Here is a 21170-nt window from a genome sequence, read left to right on the forward strand (position 1 = left end):
TAAGTTGCATGCTTTGTGGTCGGGGCCGAAATCTATATGCCACAAGGCTGGCCACTTGTGCTTCTTGACAAAAGTTGTCATGTTTTCAGCTCACCTGTTTTAAGAAGCATGTTACAACTGATTGTGAGGTACGTATAAAACAGCTTATTTAAAGGTTCATGGCAAGTAAAGCAGCTTACATAATGGAGTACTGTTGCAGAATATTTTGGCAATGTTTGTATTTTGATTTTTTATGCATTATATGTGTAAATATGCTTCATATTGATTTTTGTCAAAGTAGAGCTTTATATAACTTTTTTCCAGAGCTATTTTAATAGTTATGCTTTAAAATTGTACGATTATCCTTGTGCACCACACTTTATACAGATTTAATTTAATGAAAAAACTGCTAATTTTTCAGTCTAAACTATAAATAAAATGAGTAGGTTGAGAAATCTTTGCATATCTGTGACCTTCCCATGAACGTTTTGTACTAAGAAATTGGAGTTTAATATATTTCAGTTTTTGCAAGCCATTTCTGATATTGCCCTTTCTTATGTCAGAAATGGAAAACTTTTGTCTCACTCTGTCTTTTTAGACTAAACTTTTTTTCAGTCGAAACATCTAAGATGCTGTACCATTGAGCCTAGGGGACTCATAAGCTGACTGCTTTGTCTTTGTTCTTTTGTAGCCAATGATGAGTACTTTGAAGAGGATTCTGGGCAAGAAGGAAAGGAAGACTGCTCTTTTGGATTGAACTCTGAAGTAAAAACAGACTGTTTCATTTCTGATGGAAGCCACATCTGCTCTGGCAGTCTACATCCAGACTTAAACACATCAAGTAAAATTGTTTTTAATGAAAAATCGTCTGGCACAGAAATATCATACTCTGTCACTGATGCAAACCAAGACATTGAAAAAGTTTTTATTTCCAAAAGTAGCAAAGAGGCAATCAGGGATTGGGTAGCATACAAGTTAGAAGATGCACAGCATAAATGTGATAAAGATAAGAGAAATGAAGATTTGGGCAGTGAAAATCAGAAAGAAAGTACTAATCAGGAGTTACAAGCATCCCTCAAACCTTGTGATAATGAGTCTGTAGATGTTTCCAAGACTCGCTTAAGAAGAAGCATTGAAAAAGTCAGTGAGTGGCTTTCTAGATCTGCTGATGGATTACAGACTTCTGGTGATGAAGCCAGTTCACAGCAGAAAAGTATTACTTTAGGACAGGATGCAAATTATGAAGAAGTATCAGTTGCAATACCCTGGGTTCCGGATGTGACTGGAATTTGTCAATTTCATGACACTGGTGAACAAAGTGAACATAACAGATCATCAGAGAAGCTGAGTAATTGTACTGTACAGGAAAAAATATTTGGGAAAACATATAAGAGAGAAAAGAAGCAATCTGGTCAACTGAACTTAAATTTTACATCTGAAAACAGAAGTGATGTTTCAGTTGCTAAAACAACTGAAAATACCAAAGTAGATAGAACAGATACTAAGAAAAAAAGGAAAAGATCTTCTGGTTTACAACCAGAAGACTTCATTAAAAGAGATTGTAACAAAAGGATTAATGATCAACCTGTAGTAAATGATGCTGAATCTGTTAATCCATTAGTTATAAAAAATATTGAAGCTGGCTGTGATGTTGGAACAGATAAAGATTTCAACTGCAAAACAGGTGATATCACAAATGAAAACTTACTTAGTAATGTTACTGGGAATGAAGGCACATCAAGTGCAGCAGTAGATTTTGATTATTCTGCACAAAACATAGTGGTGGTTATGGAACAGGAGTCTGACAAACAGAAAAGCAAAGTGATTAGGAAATGTTCCCCAAAAATGTCTCTTCATCTGGTTGCTGAAAAGGACCTTGAGGATCTACATCAAGCAGAAGTATCTGGCAGTCCAATAATGAGCCATTCTGTTGTGACAGTAGAGCAGGTACATAGTTATTTAACTACTGAGGAGCAAACGGTAGAAACAGTTGAGCTTAAGAAAACAAGGCAGAGTAGGAAGTGCTCTGTTTTGACTGAAAGTGAGAGAACATATTCAAGAAGTGTTACTGGACTGAATATACTGCCGCATGTTAGTTTTGAGCATTCTGAAAAGGCTTTCAGTGTCAGAGAAAATGAGCATGAAAAAGTAATAGACTTCGAATCATTAGAACCATCTTGTAAGAATGAACAGATAACTATTCATACTGAGATAGAAACTCTGTCTAAGATGAATCACAGTGGCTTGGAGCTTCCTCGTACCATGTTTAGCCTTTCAAGCAATATGTTTGCTGACAATTCAGAAGAAAACTTCACTCTTAAGCACCAGGCTTATAATAATTCTTGCAATGTGCTGCAGGAACATGCTGTTGTACAGCACTCTTCTCAAAGTAACCATGAGACTGTAGTGATAAGCAGTTTTGTCAGTTCAGATCATGTACAACAAGAAAGCCTTTCCCATACTATGTGTATAGAAAAGTCAGAAGATGTTGCCCAAGGGAATTGTGATGAAAAGAGAGCTTCCATGGTTAAAGATGCAACTGCAGAAAATGAAGACAGTGAAGTTGACACAGAGCATTTGTTGCAGTCATTTCGGATCTCAAAAAGAAAGTCATTTATATTACACCATAGCCCAATACCAAGTTTTTCTGTTCAAGAATCTATGCTGCAAAAATCTTGTAATCCAGAAAACAGTAAATCAGAAATTTTTGAAGGAGAGATGGTAGTGTGTAGCAGTAACAAATTTGAAAACTGTCACTCAATTGGTTTGAACAATGAAAACTCAACAAATTGTCAGGTACAGAAAATTGAGGAAAATGCTGCAAATGGAGCTGTGAATAGTGAATCTTTACAGGTGCACTCTGATGATACAAATATAAGCTGTAATGAAATTCCCTTTGAAGAGAAGTGTATGGCTGATAGTGTATGTGGTTTGCCACTGGTAGTCCAGCAGATTTCACCAGTATCAGAAAGAAAAAAGACTAAATGTTCAGAAGATAGTGAAAAACAAAAACAGAAACGTTTTAAGATCAATTCATCTGTTGTTCTTGTAAATTACAGCTTGAGTCAGGACAGCTCCACAAGTGATAGTGTTTCTGAAGGAGTTTCTGAACAACATCAGGTACCGAAAGCTAACTGTGAGGTGATAAATATGCCCGGATCATTAAAGAGAATCTGTGATAATCAAGAAGCAGGATTGCCAGTGAATTCCCTGCCTGAATCAATGCCGTTATTTTCTGTAACTAGTCAAATAAACCAAGCAAGTATTTATCAGGCAAGTGCTGAGTGTGAACTTCACAAATCCAAACATAACGAGTCATTGAAACAAAATGGCATTCTTCAAGTTGGTACATGCTTTGGTAGTAAAGAAATATTGCCAGATGCTAAAAATACAGGTCTGAATGCTGTCATAAATGGAACAACAGAAGAGTATTTATTAGAAGACACTGATGGCAAAAGACAGACTTCCAAATCTTTTATTCCTTTAACACCTGACAGTCTTACTTCAACAGTTAAACTCAGTGGCACAAACTGTTCTCAGGACTCTTCTACATCCCCCAGTTGCAGTTTAATGAAAGATTTCCAGTTGAATGAGGAACAGCAAAGTGATAATACTGGCAAGAGGAGTAACAGTAGTGAAATGATATCAGAAGGTAAGAATATATTGTTCTGTAAAAGCACAGAATGTTTACGAGAGGGTGATGTTTCCAGTAGTGCATCACAGAGTATGATCCAGTATAGAAAACGGTCAGCGCAAAAGCTGGACTCTTCTGAATCAAATTCAAGTGATGACGAACTTCCATGTTTTCAAGTAGTGTTCTCTAGTAACTCAAAAAGCAAAAGATCAACTGAAAATACTACTGAAGCTCTGAAAGAATTGTCTACGAACAGTGATTTGGATAGAGAAATTACTTCAAGCCAGTGTTCTGAACATTCTGTTGATTTGTTTTCACCTGGATATGAAGAGGCTTTCCCCAAACCCCATATGGAGGGAACATTGTCTACATATGATAAGCAGGAGCAAACAGTGTGCAGTATAAAAATCATTGCTCAAGAAAGTCAAAATCAAAAACCAAACGGAATATGTGAACACAAAATGGAGGAAGAATTCCCCAAGAAATATGAAGTGCCTGCTAACCACAGTGAAGGGGCAAACAGAGATACTGATAAAGGTAAACCTCATCATCCTAAGTATCTTTTTAGCTGCAAATTAGTGTAAGTTACAAAGTTTTAGTCATCTTTGAGGCAGTCTCATTTAAGTGTTGTACTTTTTTTGACCTGTCATCCTGCTGTTAGGTGATGGTTATTGCAAAATTTACCAAGCAGATGTCCTGGGGTGTCAGTGTTACAGTATTCATCACATGTGGGATCTCCTGCCAAGGATAGCTTACGAAGTCTGGCCCAGTATAGCAAAGGCTTTGCATCTTCCTAGTGCTGTACGTCAAGTCTGTGTTCCCTGTGCAAGTATAGGGCATAAAGGTGACGTATACTTGCTCAATAGTCAAAAATGAAGTGACCTAGGAGAACTAGAATAATGGCAGGAGAAACAAAGAACATGTACATCCAGGAGGAAAGATAAGAGAAATAGGGCAAGAAAGGCAAAGACCCCTCTGTCAACAGAGTGTTCTCACCAGAATCCCACGTGATGAATACTTCATCAGTGAAAAGGACATCTACTGTTATGGTAGAATCTTTCACAATTGTACTTTTCAGACATTCAGGTTATTAGCGTTGTCAAAGGAATGTTTATAAATATAGGTATGTACTAGGCTAATTAGCACCAGGGCCTTTATAAGCCTAGCTGCACAAACCAACCCAACCCAGTTAATGTCCCTATGCATCATGGGTGTGTATTAGAACAGGGTATGCTGGCTTCTATGTATGTTAGTTTAGGCATAGTTACTGTATGCCTTTGTCTATCAGAGATGTGGGGGGCCAGACCTGGGGTGAATTTCTGATTTCTTATCCATTGGTCAAGGTTATGCTTAAACAGGGTTAAAGATGGACTCTGCTTTACATGGATGGAGGAGGCTGTTCCTGAGCATAGGGATCCTCTGAGAGACATATCTGTTTTGCCATCCTGTCCTGTTTATGTCGCAAGCAAAATGCAAGTCCTTGAATCTTGTGGTTCTGATGCTGTTCATTTTGCAGATGTGCAAAAGTTCCATCAGAGATGGATCCGAGGATGAATTGTATGCTTTGCATAGCTTGCCTGTCAGTAACCTATAGGAGACTGTATAAAGATAGGGCTTTAAGGTGATCGATATAGGACAATGCGTCTATAGCTTGGATTCTCCTGGTAAGGAACCTTTTTGGGTGCTCCATCTGATACATATGTCTGGTCTAAGTACATGTTGAAGGGTGCATTATACTCAATAATGGGTCTGGTAAGGACCAAATACAGTGTCACTGTGTGTCACTATGACATCCTTAGACCTCTATGCCATGTACTTATTTATAAGATGGGTGACATAGAAGGATTTTCTTACTAGCTTGGCCATGTTGGTCAAATGCCATATTATTGCCTACATTTGTTCCCAGATCCCTGACTTACCGGGTCAACTCTTAGATATATTTTCAGTGGGAATAATTAGCGTGGGTGGCCATTTTCCCAAAAGGCACTGTAATGCATTTCTTGGCATTGAGTTTTAATCTTAAATTCTTACTCGACAGTACCGAGTTAATGTGTACTGTTGTAACAAAAAGGTCAAAAATGCTTAGAGACGATTAACACTTTTATAGAAAAGTAAACCTTGTAAATTATGTAGAAAAATAACACACGTTTAAAGAGATACTTGCTGAAAAGATTGTTAATTTTTAGTTTAAAAGATTAGTGTACAGTAAATTATGAGCACAACCAGATAAGGTAAAGCTTCTGGTTTAATTCAGAAAGTAAGAAATGGTCTGGGCAGCCCCAGATGCCTGCTCAAGTGGTGTTAGAGAAAGGAAATTTAAAAAGTTGAACATTTAATGGAAGTGTAGACGAGGTTTGAAGGACAAATCTGATAAAAACGTTTTCAACAAGTTACCTTGGTCCCTTTTGCCAACTTTATTAAGTTTTGAAAGAGGGCATTTGTTTTATTCTTTAAATTCCTGATGTTCATCGTGTTTCACTGTTGCAATCCTAACCAATGGGGTTATCCAGCTCCCGGTAGCCCTCGATCGGCCAGAATACCAAAGGTAAGTAAATATGACATCGGCTGTTGTCGGTTGTAAAGTACGTCAGGATGACAGATACAAAAGGAGGCAGTCAACGTCACTTCCTCAGTGTTCCTTGCTGCGGAGCCCGAAGCAGAAGCACTTCTTGCACGAGTGCCAGTTGGCAGTTTACCTTTTTGGTTTCCAACTGCAAAGTTGAAGTCAACTACAGCTAAGTACCCTGTTGGGGATCCTCTTTTCTTGTCTTAATGAATGTCAGAAAATGTTAATAATTGTCTTACCTGTGGAAAGCAGATTCCCCATAGAGATTTTCATTCCTATTGTATTTGTTTAGGCCTTGACCACGACATTCCTAATTATGATCTCTGTGCTTCCATCCGCATACTATTTGTTGTTGAGCTAAACATTTAGCAAAAAATTTTGGAGTTTGGCCTAATTTTGTCAGTATGGCGTCTGCTGGTCTTCAGGCTTCAGTTATCCCTAAGAAGCATAAGGATAAGGATCACGACAGGCTTCAGAGAGTCAAGTCATCGGATGATAAGTTGGTTGTCAGCCCTGCGGTAGGCAGTGAGGCGCCTTTGTGTATCCCCTGCAACCCATGGATTTTCAACCGCAGGCCTCAGTTGTGACCATTCAAGTCCCCTAGGCCTCAGGCTTCCATTTTGTCTTTTGACCCTTCCGCCTGTCACCTCTTTAGCTGGATCCGTAGCCGCTAAGCTGGCTCCGGTGTCTGAGGCCTCCGTTCTTAGTTCAGGCAGCAAACTCATACCGACGACCTCTGCTGTGACTTTGGTGGTTGCCAGGCCTTCCGAGTCCTTCAGACTTGTAGGTAAATCTTCCAGTCGTAAGCCTGTGAAAAAGCAGGCTCCAGTTTCCTCTTGTTCCCTCAATCCCAAATGGTTAAAATGGCTAATGACCTTTTGACTCTTATTAGGGGTTCACAGCCTCCTCCTCCTAAAAGGGGTAGGGATGTCTCTCCTGAGGCTTTGTCTTTTTCTGGTTCTGATACTTCTAGCATTTCTGCTGATGAAGAGGAAGTTTCTCAGGTTTTTTTTCTCCTTTTGAGGATTCAGATGCAGAGGAGTCCATTCCTTCTGCTTCTCATCCAGAGGATGTCTCTTTTGGTGATACTTTGAATACTCTCAGGGAGCATTTTAAATGGGAAAGTCAGGATTATCCCCAATCTAAGAAAAGGATTAGGGAGTTTTTGGATTTCCCTCAGCATAAGCCTCTGGCTATTCCTCCAGTGTTGGAAGTGGTTGATGATGTTTTTCTGGAAAATTCCTTGACTCCAAATTTGGTTCCTCCTGCTCCCAGCAAACCTGTGACAGGTACTATAGAGTCCCTGATTCTCATTTGTTTCTTTTCAGGAATCTGTTAGCTGATCCAGAGGTTATTTCTCAAGGCCCTAAAGGAGTTAAGGCCACTGTTACCAAAAATCCTGTTCTTTCCGACAGGGAATCTAGGAACCTAGATAGGTGGGGTAAAAAAGTTTAAACCTCTGCCACTCTTGCTATTAGGTCTACTAATTGTCTTTTTCATATGCTTAAGTACCAGCAGCACACCTTGGAGGCTATTAAGTCTAGGATTGCAAGTGTGCCTCTTTTGGCAGAGAGTAAGGATATGCAGGATTTGATGAATTCTGCAAGTCTTGTCATTAAACATTCATTACATTGTGGTTTTTACATTCTAGAAGCCTCCTGCAGGGCTACAGCTACTGGATCTGTTATTAGAAGGTATGACTGTCTCAGGGAACAGCCCCTTCCAGAGCCTGTCAAGGCTAAGCTTTTATATGTACTTTTACATAAGGACAGTCTTTTTGGCAGCAAAGCAGAGGAAGTGCTCAAGAAGGTGGAGGATAAGACCAAGTCTAAGCAAACAGTTAGACTTTCTGCAAGTTCCACCTCCTCGCTTTAGCAGGAATTACCCTTCTAAGCGTTGGATGTTTCCTGATATCAGCAGACAGAACCGTTCTAGGACTAGAGGTTACAAATCTTCTAGAGGGTAAGTGGCTACCCCTCAAAGGTCTAAGCGTTGGCATGCTTCCACTACCAAGGCGGGAAGTTCTAAGCCTGCATCTCAATCCAAACATTCTCAATGACTTTGTCCAACTTCTGCCTGTTCTTGCATGCCCGGAGAGTCCTTTAGGGGGGAAGGTTGGCCTTTTTTGCAAATGTCTGAGCCACCATCACGGATGACAAATGCGTACTCGGGACTGTATCCTTAGGACACGGGTTTTCTTTCCACACCTTTCCAGTACCCAAAGGATTCCCAGACACTCCTCCAAAACCAAAGGGCAGAAGTAGAAAAGCAAATTTTCTCTGTTACATCTGGGAGCAATAGAATCAATTCCTGCTCAGCAGGTAGGCTACGGTTTCTATTCCAGACTTTTCTTATTTCCAAAAAAAGAAGGCATCTGGCGTTCTATCCTAGATCTATCCATTCTGAACTCTTTCTTGGTAATTCCAAAATTCAAAATGCTCACTCTGCATCAGTTGCTGCCAATGTTAGAAAAGGACTCCTGGCTGGTAACTTTGGATCTCAAAGAAGCTTATCTGCACATCCCTATCAGGGAAAGTTGCAGGCAATACCTTCGTTTCAGAGTAGGCAAGCAACATTATCAATTCTCTGTGCTGCCCTTTGGCTTATCTACTGCTCCCAGAGTTTTAACAAAGTGTCTGGCTCCAGTCATTGCTTTTTGCAGGCAGAAGAAAATTCAGATTTATCCGTACTTGGACGACTGTCTAATTCAAGCAAATTCTCAGGAGCAGCTGTTAAAGGATCTAGAATTTGTAAAGACTCTTCTCTTTTCCCTGGGTTACACTCTCAACTAGGAAAAATCAAAAATGGTGCCATCCAAGGAAGTAACATTCCTGGGAGCGAGTCTGAACACAGCCACCCAGATGATATCTCACCCAAGAGAAGCAGGCAAATCTTTCAGTTTGCTTCAAGGAATTGGCAAGCCTGTCCCAGCTTCCTGCAAGGAAATGCCTGCAAGCTCTGGGATACATGGCCTCTTGCAGTCTCATGATTCCGTATGCAAGACTGCATATGAGGAAGTTGCAATGGTACCTCAAGAACCTTTGGTGTCGACACACACAGGACCTGGATATGATAATTCCTCTGCTTCCATGTCTGCAGAGAGAGTTTCTGTGGTAGGCAACAGCCTGTCTACAAAACAAAGGCATGCCTTTTTGCCCACCCCCTGCCACTCAAGTTCTTACCACGGACGTATCGGACTACGCCTGGGGAGCTCACCTGGATGGCAGATGCATACAGGGACGTTGGAATGTCCAACTGATGCACCTGCACATAAACCTGAAGGAGTTGATAGCAGTTCAGCAGGCCTTACTAGCTTTCAAGCATCTTCTTTCTCCTGGAACTCTTTGTCAGAACAGACACACCACAGTCGTGATACATCAACAAGCAGGGAGGGACTCATTTTTACCCCCTGTGCAGGCAGAGCATGAATCTCTGGTCCATAGCAGCATCCTTGGGCCTGCATCTCCTAGCTCAGTTTCTTCCAGGGAGGATCAATGTTTTGGCAGGCCAGTTGAGCAGACAGACCCTGGATCCTCACGAGTGACAACTGAACAGAGCAGTCTTTTACAGCATCATTCAACGTTGGGGCACTTATCAGGTGGATCTTTTCTGCTGCCCAGACAACCACCTTCTACCTCTTTTTTTGCACCAGACAGCATCACAGCAAAGCCTGAAGAGTGGATGCTCTGGATGCTGCTATCAGTTTATGCCTTCCCTCCTCTTCCCAGACTATTATTGAAGATCAGGGACGAAAGGCCAAGGACTATTCTCATAGCTCCAGACTGGCCCAGACAGCATTGGTATCCACTGCTTTGCAGTCTCTCCCAATTTCCTCCTTGGTGTCTTCCTCTGAAGCCAGATCTTTTGGTTCAGGAAGGGGGAAACATTCTACATCCTTATCTTCCATTTGTCAGCATGACTCATTGTATGAATCAATCCTTTTCTTCTTCCCTTTCCCAGCAGGTGGTTGACGTACTGAGGAAGACCAGGAGGCCTATCACTAGGAAGTCCTACTCTGGCAAATAGGAAAGATTCTCTCATTGGATGCAGGCTAGCGGGGAATCTTCTTCTCAGCCTACCCTTCCTCTGATCTTGGAATACCTGGCTGATTTGCGTCAGGGTAGTCTTTCTTTTTCTTTGATGGCTGTGGAGCCTTTTCTTATTTTCCATGCAGATTGGGTCTTTCTGAGAACCAACCCCTCCTTTATGCCTAAGGTGGTTTCTAGCCTGATTCTTAATCAGTCCATACACCTTCCTACTTTCTTTCCTAATCCTCAAAATAGAGGTGAAAGGATCCTACATTCTCGTGATGTGCACAGACGGCTCAGGTTTTACCTGGACAGGACTAAAGACCTTCAGAAATCAGCACAGTTATTGGTCAGTTTTGCCCCTGGAGCTCAGGGCAAAACTATTTCCAAACCATTTCTAAATGGATTGCACATTGTATTACTTTATTTCTTTGATGGCAATGTTCCTCCTCAAGGGGTTAGGACCCACTCCACAAGAGCAGCTTCCACTTCTGCAGCCTTTTTAAGGGGTGACCCTACTAAAGACATTTTTGAGGCTGCCACATGGTCTTCTGGTCACACTTTCACAAAGCATTCTAATTTGCCTTTGTTTTCTAGAGCCAGGGCAGGGTTTGCCACTGCTGTTCTGCAGGGCCTTCTCTCCAATCCTTGATTCTGTTGGTTTCTCCTTCCTTTTCTCTGGGCTTTGGTAATCAACCCATTGGTTAGGACTGCAACAGTGAAACACGATGAACATAGTACAGTTGTGTACACTTACCATAAATGTAGATGTTCGAGTGTATTCACTGTTGCAGTCCTTGTTTCCCTCCCTCTTTCCCCCTTTTTGGTCCTCTCTTCTTCTCTTTTCTTAAGGTACAGGCTAAATTTGATATTTGCCAAAGTTGCTTTTGGTTAAAGCCATGTTTTCTGGGGGCTTCTGACCATTATGGCAAGAAAGACTGAGGAAGTGACGTCAGCCGCTTCCTTTTGTATCGGACATCCTGACGTCTTTAGAACCAACGACAGCCAATGTCATATTTACTTGCCTTTGTTATTCTGGCCGATCGAGGGCTACCAGGAGCCAGATAACCCATCAGTTAGGACTGCAACAGTGAACATCTACATTTATGGTAAGTGTACACAGCTGTACTTTTTGTTTCCAGGAAAACTTTATTGGACCTTGCTGAAGTACAGTCCACAACCTCAAAAGGCACTTGACAAAATACCCAAGTCTGATTTGTCTGAAGGAGAATTTTGTGAAGATTCTGATTTTTGTTGGAAACTGATTAACAAAAAAGGTGGTCATATGTGTCATTAATTAGTTAGTGGTTTCTTTTTAAAGTGGGTGAACTGAGAGGGTGACTTCATCCATTTGCTGCGGAAGTTTTGTTTAAAGAATTAGTTTACATGTTAAGCATTTTGATTTTATTCCATATGTTTACTGGGGACAAGAAAAGCAGAAGTGTATTTAGGTCTTACTGTTTCCTTACTTAACCAGGTGGATGGACTGCACCAGGGACCCTTTTCAGCAAATGACCTGGACACAGTGGCATTGGTACAAAGGATTTATAAGTTTGTTTATTTATTAACATTTATTTACTGGGAAAGTCTGACCGGGACAGAGCCCATTTTCAGTGGAGGCCCGGAAGTAATGTTCCAGACATATGTCTTTGGAATGTGGGAGGAAACTAGAGCACCCAGGGGAAACCCACACGAGCACAGGGAGGACATACAGACTCTGCACAGAAGGCACACCAGCCAAGAATCGTACTGGAGAACATCTTGCTGTGAGGCGACAATGCTAACCGCTGCACCACTGCGCCGTTCAAGTTTACATAGATGTGTGTAAGTAAAGGGTCTTTTTTCTGGGCCACAGTTAAGTAAATACTTCACTTGTAACTACTGTAGCCCATGAATGTCAAGAAAGTCTGCCACCATATGGCATTATATTGAGCAATGCTTGGATGCATGACACAAGGCGATGTGTACTGCTTCTGCCTTGGAATTTTGTGCAGCTGTTCATGGCTTTATAGTGCTGAGCTGTGGTGAACTGAATTTGTTGGAGTCCTCATGTTCTAACTGGATCTTGTTTGTATATTAAACATTTTTCACCCTGGTTAAGACCTGCTACAGTAACTGGATTTTGTCTGTCCTCATATCTTTTGAGTTTGGATGAGACAGTAGAAGATTCACTTGGGGTTGACTGCTGCTGATCTTGAAAATGGTGCTTTTGGTTATTGCTCGTAGTGACTGAAGAAGCATTTTCACATTTGCTTGCCTGAACTGACTGTTTATTGTCCTGAGTTTTTCTATGTATTTGGCTGTTTTTCTATTGTTACTGACTGGCATTTTCTCCTTTAGATAGGTGTTTGCTAGTATATAAGGAGATGCTATGTTGTCATATCTCGCCTTCATTCTTGCTGGTTGGGTTTGGAACCGAGCATCTGTTCCGACTTGGCCACATACTAAAGCTCAAGAGCTTTCACTGGCTCGAGGCTACAATCTATACCAAGATGTCTAGTGACAGTTGCTCAGATCTTGTTTGCTGCTTGTAGCTTCGGGATTGCTTTTTCGCTGGCTCTTAACTTTTTCTGTGGTTGTTGACTAATAATTAAGTAGCAGGGTAACTTCTTTATATTGCTATATCTTGAGTGTTCTTTGTTTTTAGTAAAGGTCCTTTCCGCTCTTTGTTTTTGACTTTGTGTGGGCCGTTGTTTCTCTCTTAGGCCTCTATCTAGCGCTGCCACCTTTTTAGGAATCCATTTAAGTTAGAGGATTCCTTTTTTCTCTCCTTACCCCATTTTTAGTTAGAGGGCTTCCCCTTTCTTCCTTTCGCCGTTTAAATTAGAGTCATCTGCTCAGGTTAGTGGAGTGCTTCATTTAAGTTAGAGACCCTCCTCTAGGTTTCTTTCCCCTCTTACCACTCTTCAGGGAAAAAAAAAAATCTTGTTTCTCTTTATAGAGTAGTTGTTTTTGCAGTCTTGCTAGTCTAGTGTGGTTGCTTGCACTTCAGTGAAATTTTTACTAACTTGGTGTCTTTCACTGCTGGTTGTGAACTTTGGCTGATAGTGACAGGATGTCTAAAGAGACTAAACAGTCCGGTTTTACGAAGTGTGATTCTTACACACAAAAGATGTCAATCACTGATGCACACACTAGGTGTGTGTATTGCTTCGGTGCCGTCCACCTGCAGGATTCCTGTTCTATTTGCCATGCGTTTAGTTGAAGCGTCCTGCAGAAACGGAAAAACAAGCTAATTCTTTGGGGTTTGTTTAAAGGGGCTTTTTGTTTTGGCTGTTGAAGGGACTCAGGCCTCCAAACCTTCAGATAAATTGCCCAAAATGTCTTCGGCTCCAGCTTCCAACCGGTCAAAGAGACTTGAAAAATTGAGTTCTTCTGATCCGAAACCTGTCAGTTCCAAAAAGGAAAAGTCTACGTCAGTTCCACTTGCAGTTTCGGAACTGTCTAGTAGTCGAAAAAGGAGCAGGTCACCATCCTTGGATCCTATCCATTTGGTGTCAGTCTCCTTTACTGCAATTGGTGGCAGGTGGCCACAAGTCCTCCCATTCTTCTCTGTTATCCAGGAGCCTTTTGGATGATGTGGAGTGGGTGGTTAGAAGGTTCCTTCGTACACTGGCCCTGGCAGAAATTCTCACCAGCCCAGCCGGTCGTGGAGTGGACTCCAGTAGCTTCTTTACCTTCGGTTCCTCCTCTGACTCAGTCAAGTTCCGAGCCAAAATGTCTGGAAGTCCTAGTGTTGGAACCATCGGACCCGACATCCATTCCCAGAGTGTCAGTGCCGATCTCTGCTCCGACCACTTCGATGTGGTCGTACATCGAGGGGTCTGGGGGCCCAAGATTCACTTGTCGGTTCTGGGGGGGAGAGTCGAACCGGACCATTGTCGGATCCTACTCTCCCACTTGGGGCTTTGGCGCAGGTGAGTTTGGCACCCACATCAGCCTCGGACCCATTCTCATTGGCGTGGGGGGAGATCTCCTGGTTCATCGGTGCTGGAGGCTGTCTTGGCCCAGGATCATGGTGCCTTCAAGGTGATGAGCCTACTTTCCTCTGAAACTGCTCCACCCTCTGTATTAGTTACTCTTCCCCCCAAAGGGCCAGTGTCAACCTCTACACCATTCCTCTGGCCCCAGTGTAGAGAACCAGTGCCCCGGGATGCCCCAGTGGGCGAAACCCTCTCTTACGAAACCTCCCTGGAACATCTCCCCAAGGAGGTCCCTCAGAAGAGAACATGTAAGAGGAAACACACAGACTCCCCTTTGTCTGTCACATCTGATACAGACTTAGAGGATTCAGAAAGGTCCCCACGGTTACCCTCTGAGGATGTCTCCTTTTCAGACATCTTAGAGATCCTGAAACAGAGAGCTGGCTGGAATACCCTTTCCCCTTCTGATGATGAGTCTGTATACCTGGAGGCATTTGGTTCTCAACCCTCCACCTATTGGGTGTCTCCGCCTTTTGACAAGCTCCTGGGTGTAGTGATTCGAAAGGTGTGGGTCTTTCCAGAGTCTGTGGAGCATGTTCCGAGGAAGTCCAACAAATTCATTACAGCCCCGGAAGACCAAAGGTGTCCCAGTAGATGCTATGTTGGTGGCGGCAGCCACCAAGAAGAAATTAGCTGAATCTTCTGCATCTGTCCGCCGAATAAGGAGTCTCGAACGATGGGCAGATATGGGAAGCGTATGTTCTCTTCAGTGGCCTTTACCCTTAGGTTGCTGAATTATCCCATTTTACTCGTCTTCAGAGGGATCTCAACAAGGAGCTAGGAGATGCTCTACAAGGTGCTACAGCTGGGGGGGTGGAATACCTTACGAGATAAGCTCTCAGCTTGTGACCTTAAACTCTATAACCAACTCCTCCATGCACCTCATTTCTTATGCGGCCGATGGAGCGAGCAGGGCAGCAGTCACAGGAATAGCTCTGAGAGGATATTCCTGGATGCGTCTTTGTGAGTTTGCTGAACCCTTCAAGTCTTCCTTTATTGAAGCCCTGTTTGATGGCTCATCCTTGTTCGGGCCAAAAGTGAAGGAGACTCTCACCAGGAAAGAGCAGGATGACAAGACTCTGTATGCCGTGGGGGTACATTTCTCCATCCGTACTAGACCGTATCCCAAAGGTCAGATGGGCAGAAAAATGTGGCTCCGGAAATCCAAAGGAGCCTTGCCGGACACTCGTGGTGCATTTTCCCCTGGGGCAGAGGGGGAAATAACGAAAGATGTCCTCACGCAGAGGGGGTCCGCAGAATCAGGGTGACAGAGACACATTCTCGGGTAGACTTTTCCAGCACTCCTGAAAGAAGGGCCTGCCTATCCACCTCTGGAGGCAGTCGGGGGGAGATTATCACTGTACCCAAAAGCCTGGCTAGACATGACTCAAAATAAATGTGTACAGTCCATCATATCCAAGGGGTACAACATTCCTTTCTCCCTTCCACCCCTTCCATCAAAGTCTCCTAGACAATACCACCCGGTCAAAGGGATCAAGCAACCCTAGAAAGTCAAAGGTTGCTAGAAAGAAGAGTCTTCCAAGAAGTCCTTGTAGACCAAATCGGATCAAGAATTTACTCAAGGTTTTTTTTAGTTCCAAAAAAGACAGGGGACTGGAGACCAAAATTGGATCTCAGCAGACTGAACAAGTCAGTGAAGAAAATGAAGTTACGGATGGTAACACTGGAATCTATACTCCCTTTTCTGGGACAAGACAGTTGGATGTGCCCCATAGATCTTCAAGATGCATACTACCATATAAAGATGGACAGGCGATCCAGAAGATATTTACACTTCTGGCTGGGAGCCAGTCATTACCAATTCAGAGCTCTGCCCTTCAGTCTCACTACAGCCCCCAGAGTGTTTACTAAATGCATGGCAGTAGTTACAGCCCCCAGAGTGTTTACTAAATGCATGGCAGTAGTTACGGCTCACCTGAGGAGTCAAGGATTCTGGGTGTTTCCATACTCAGATGACTAGCTCCTGACAGCCACCACCGAGCATCTACTAACCAGGACAAGAGACACCACCATTCATCTCTGCACAGAGCTGGGCATTACTATAAATTTAGAAAAATCTGCCTTGTTGCCATCACAGAATATTACCTTTATAGGGGCAGAATTAAACCCAAAAGACATGGTGGCAAAACTGCCTCACGAAAGAGTTCAACCGCTACACCATCGTGTCACTATTGCTCATGAAGAAAAAAGTGCAGGCAAAATTTGTCCTCATGGTTCTGGGTTCAGTGGCAGCTGCAATAGCATTAGTCCCACTGGCTCATCTGCAAATGAGAATATTACAGTGGCTACCTTTCGCTCAGTGGTCCATGCAGGAGTTGCCCATGTCGCACATAATTTTTATTGCGAGCACCTGCAAGACAGACCTGCAATGGTGGCTTCAGTCCACTTGGGTAATGATAGGCAGACCATTTGCTCACCCCAGCCTGTAACTACAGTGACCAAGGATGCTTCCGAGATGGGGGGGGGGGGCATTATCTGAGACAGACTGTCCAAGGGATTTGACAAGAACACAAGTACCACTTGCACATCAATGTCCTAGAGATGAGGGCGGTGCTTCTGGCGTTACAAGCATTCCAGAGTTCTCTTCCAATAGGTACTATTGCAATACAAAGAGACAATATGGCCGTGGTGTGGTGCATGAACAAACAAGTGGAAAACGGATCCTACCCCCTCTGTAGAGGCTCAGAGTATGGCAGTGGGCAATTTCTTCTCAGTGTTTTCTGACTGCAACGCACATCCCGGGGAAATCCCTCATGAGTGGTCCCTAAATCAGGAAATTGCAAACCAATTTTTTCTCAAGTGGGGCCAGCCTTGCTGCGACCACTTTGCCATGCCCATCAACTCCAAATGCAGCAGCTACTTTGCTCTAATTCCCCCTTTAGGGAGTCACCAAGGGATGCACTTACGATTAGCCCCCGAGACTTCTTTATGCTTTTCCCCCATTTCCATTAATTCCCAAAGTTCACCAGAAAGCCAGATCGTTGAGTCGCAGGCTAATTCTTATTGCTCCTTACTGGCCTTGTCAGATATTGTTCCCCTTTCTATGGCCCCATCTTCAGGAGGAGCCTTGGATCCTGGATCCAGTGCCAGATCTTCTGACTCATCAGTCAGGAATGCTCCACCCCTCTCTCCAAAGCCTCAAGCTGACAGCTTGGTTACTCCACTTCCAGTCTTGGCCAGGCTTCCAGAATTATCACCAGCAGTACAACACATTCTGGTTTCTTCACACAAGAATACAGTTAGGAGACGTTCTGAAAGCAAAGGGAAGAGGTTTTCTTATTGGGCTGACAAAAAACATATAGACCCCTTTACAGCCCCTGTATCTGCAATCCTGGAATTTTTAACAGAAACTGTTAAAGTGCAGCTGCAGCCACAATACGAGTACAACTGGCCCCCATATCTAAGTACCATGTAGGAGACATGGGATCCAATATAATGTCCCATAGATTATGCAAAGCCTTTCTCAGGGGTACATTCCTTTTAAGACCTCCCTTAAGGGAAGCACCACCTCCTTGGGACCTCAATTTGGTGCTATCGTCCTTAACTCTTCCTCCTTCGAACCAGCCTCCTCTTGTTCACTGAAGTTTTTATCTTGGAAGAAAATCTTCTTAACAGCCATCACCTCCACTAGGAGGGTTTCAGAGCTGCAAGCTCTGTCTATCCGTCCTCCCTGTCTGATTTTCCACAAAGATAAGTTTCCCTCAGAACCAATCCTTCCTTTCTGCCAAATGTTTGTTCTGAGGCCAATTTAAGTCAGTCTATCCAGTTTACCCGTATTTTTCCCTAATCATGGCAACAAGGCAGAATACAAGCTTCACCAACTGGACGTACATAGACAGCTACACTTTAACTTACATAGGACCAAATAATTTAGAAAATCTGACTGTTTCATTTTCAGAAAATAGAAAAGGTACTTCAATTTCAAAACTCACCTTATCAGACTGGCTTACAGATACCATCACTTATGTCTATAACTCTCAGAATAAACAGCTGCCAGGGAAAATTAGAGGATATTCAACTAGAGCTATGTCCACTTTTACTGCCTTTCAAGCTAGACTCCCTTTGGATTCAATTTGTGCTCCAGCTACATGGGTTAACCCTCATACCTTTATCACTCATTACAAAGTAGATGTGGCCTCCCTGAACAGGGCATCCTTTGGTTCCACTGATGATCTTCATGTTTCACTGTTGCAGTCAGCACCTGCGGGTTATCCGTGCTGTGGTAGCCCTCGGCCGGCTCGAATAACAGAGTCAGTGTTTTTCCACGTCGGCTGCTGTCACTTGTTGAATGATGTCAGGTCATTGATGCTATAAAGCAAGGCAGCCAACACCATTACATCAGTCTTTCTTGCCATGGAGCCCTTAGCAAAAGCAGTTCACAAGTGTGCCAGTTGGTCGCTACCAGAGCTTGAATTACATCTGAAAATGTCTAAAGCTAAGTACCCCATTGGGGATCCTTTTTTCTTGCACTAACTGATGCCCAAAAAAGTCTCACCTGTGGAAAACGAATCCCACACCAAGACTTCCATTCATACTGTGTCACTTGTTTTAGGCCCAGACCACGACGTCCCCCGTTGCCGGTTCTGTGCCCTTTTTAAAGCGTGAACCATTCATCGTGGAGCTCTTATTGTAGACTGGTATTTTCGTCTTCCGTCTTCGCATTCCGAAATGGCATCCATCACCCAGCAATCTGTAGACATTCCGAAAAATCGTAGAGATAAAGATAGAGGCAGACCACACAAGGCTAAGCCTTCCAACGACACTACCGGTAAGCAGGTCATCAGTTCTCCGGAATTCAGTGAGGTGCTTTCGCAGCCTTTGATGCCCAATACGATATCTACGCAGGCCTCTACCGAGATCCTTTGAGTCTGGTATGCTGCCAAAATCTTCTTTGTCTTACAAGCCTTTGGTAGTCTCTGTCTCAGTTAGGTCTGGAGCCACGATGCAGGCACCAGCTTCCGAGGAGGCCTTTCGCACTACTGATTCTAGACAAAAACCGACATCCTCACATCTGACTACCGCTTCTCTCACACTGGTGGATACTCTTAGGCCTAGAAGCCAGGCCACTCCTAGAAGATCTGTCTCTAGTCACCATCTTACTCCTGCTCCACCACTCCAAGCCCAAATGCTTAAGATGGCGGAGGATCTTATCCCCCTTATCGGGGTAGTCGGGCCACAGCTTCTAAAAGGAAAAGACACCCTTCTGAAATAATGACAGAGCAGGGTGCTGAGGAATTTTGATTATTCAAATTTTGAAGAGGAACAGCTGCCTCTTACTGCTTATGAAGATTCAGATGCAGAGGAAATCCATTCCTTCTGCCTCCTCACCAGAAGACCTTCCCTTTGAGGAAACCCTTCACACCCTCAGGGAACATTTCCACTGGGAATCTCAAGACTTCCCTCAGTCTAAGAAAAGACTAAGAGAGTTTCTAGACCTGCCCCAGCACAGACCCCTGGCCATCCCTCCTATCTTAGAAGTGATGGATGATGTTTTCCATGAGCCCAGCTTAGCCTCTGATGCCCTCCCACCTGCTCCCAGTAAACCTGACGAATATTAAGAGTGTCGGATTCTCACAAATACCTGTACAAAAATCCTGTTGCAGACCTGGAGGTCATTACACAGGGACCTAAAGGAGCAAAGGCTAGTTCTGCAAAGAATCCTGTTCCTTCTGCCAAAGAATCCAGACAGATGGGGTAAAAAAAAGTATACACCTCTGCAACCTTAGCTATCAGAGCACTTGACTGGTAAAATGTCAACAACACACTTTGGAGCTATTAAAGCAAAAGATTTCTACCTTTCCTGACTGTGCCAATTTGAAAGAGTTAGCAGATTTATTGCATTCTGCTTCTCAAGTGGTCAAACACTCTTTGCACTGTGGATATGATGCACTAGAAGCCTCTCACAGGGCAGCAGTGATCTCCTAATAAGGAGACATGCATAGTTGAAGGAAGAACCTCTCCCTGTTTGTCAAGTCTAAATTAATTGATGTGTCCTTGGAAAAGGACCACTTGTTTGCAGTAAAAGCAGAAGAGGTGCTTAAAAAGATGGAAGACCAAGCAAAATCTATGCAAACAGTAAAAGATTTCTTTCAGGTTCAACCTCCTAGGTTCATCAGGAATTTCCCCTCTAAGCACTGGTCCTTTCCTGCACCTAGTAGACAGAGGCAAGGTAAGCCCCGCAGGGACAGACCACTCAGGCCTCTATCCCAGGGACAGCAGAGAACCAAACAGTGGATCACTTCTGCCCCAAAGGCTGGGAGTTCTAAGCCATCCTTTTATAGCAAAAATGCTCAATTACTCTCCCCCCCCCCCCGCCCTCCTTTCACTCACCAAAAGCTAGGAGGAAGGCTCCCTCTTTGCAAAGAAAATTGGCTTTCTGTAACAAAAGACCTATGGATCTTAAAGATCATTTTTTAGGGATACAAATTCTCTTTCAGCGAACTCCCAATTCTAAGAGGGTACCCAGACTTGCCTCCAAATCAGTGGGCAGAGGCATTGAAACAAGTCCAATCTCTGATATCCCGGGGGCAGTAGATCCTGTTCCCGCAGATCAAACAGGCAAAGGCTTTTATTCCAGACTATTCCTTGTTCCCAGAAGAGATGGCACTTGGTGTCCCATCCTGGATCTATCCATTCTGAACACCTCACTGGTGGTCCCCAAATTCAAAATGCTAACTTTACAGCAGCTGTTGCCTTTGCTGACAAAAAATGCCTGGTTAGTGACCCTAGACCTAAAAGATGCCTACCTCCACATCCCCATAAGGGAATCCTGCAGGAAATTCCTGCACTTCAGAGCAGGCTCACAACACTTTCAGTTCTTTGCACTACCCTTTGGCTTATCTACTGCTCCCAGGGTAGTCACCAAATGCTTAGTCCCGGCCATGGCATTTTGCAAACAGAGAAATATTCAGATTTACTTTTATCTGGATGACTGCCTCATTCAGGCAGAGTGCAAAGAA

General features: G+C 43.4%; 1 protein-coding gene across 1 annotated transcript in view; it reads left to right on the top strand.

Moving 5' to 3' along the window:
* Positions 1 to 667: 667 nt before the first annotated feature.
* The window catches only part of LOC122787760 (breast cancer type 1 susceptibility protein homolog), a gene marked incomplete in the record, with an annotated part of 959769 nt that continues 939266 nt past the window's right edge, over positions 668 to 21170 (top strand). The window contains 1 exon segment of the mRNA XM_044054657.1: positions 668 to 4150. Coding sequence (XP_043910592.1) covers positions 1768 to 4150 — 2383 coding nt within the window.

Source organism: Protopterus annectens, chromosome 13.part0, assembly GCF_019279795.1.
Source record: "Protopterus annectens isolate FY-2018-M chromosome 13.part0, PAN1.0, whole genome shotgun sequence".
Lineage (NCBI taxonomy): Eukaryota > Metazoa > Chordata > Ceratodontiformes > Protopteridae > Protopterus > Protopterus annectens.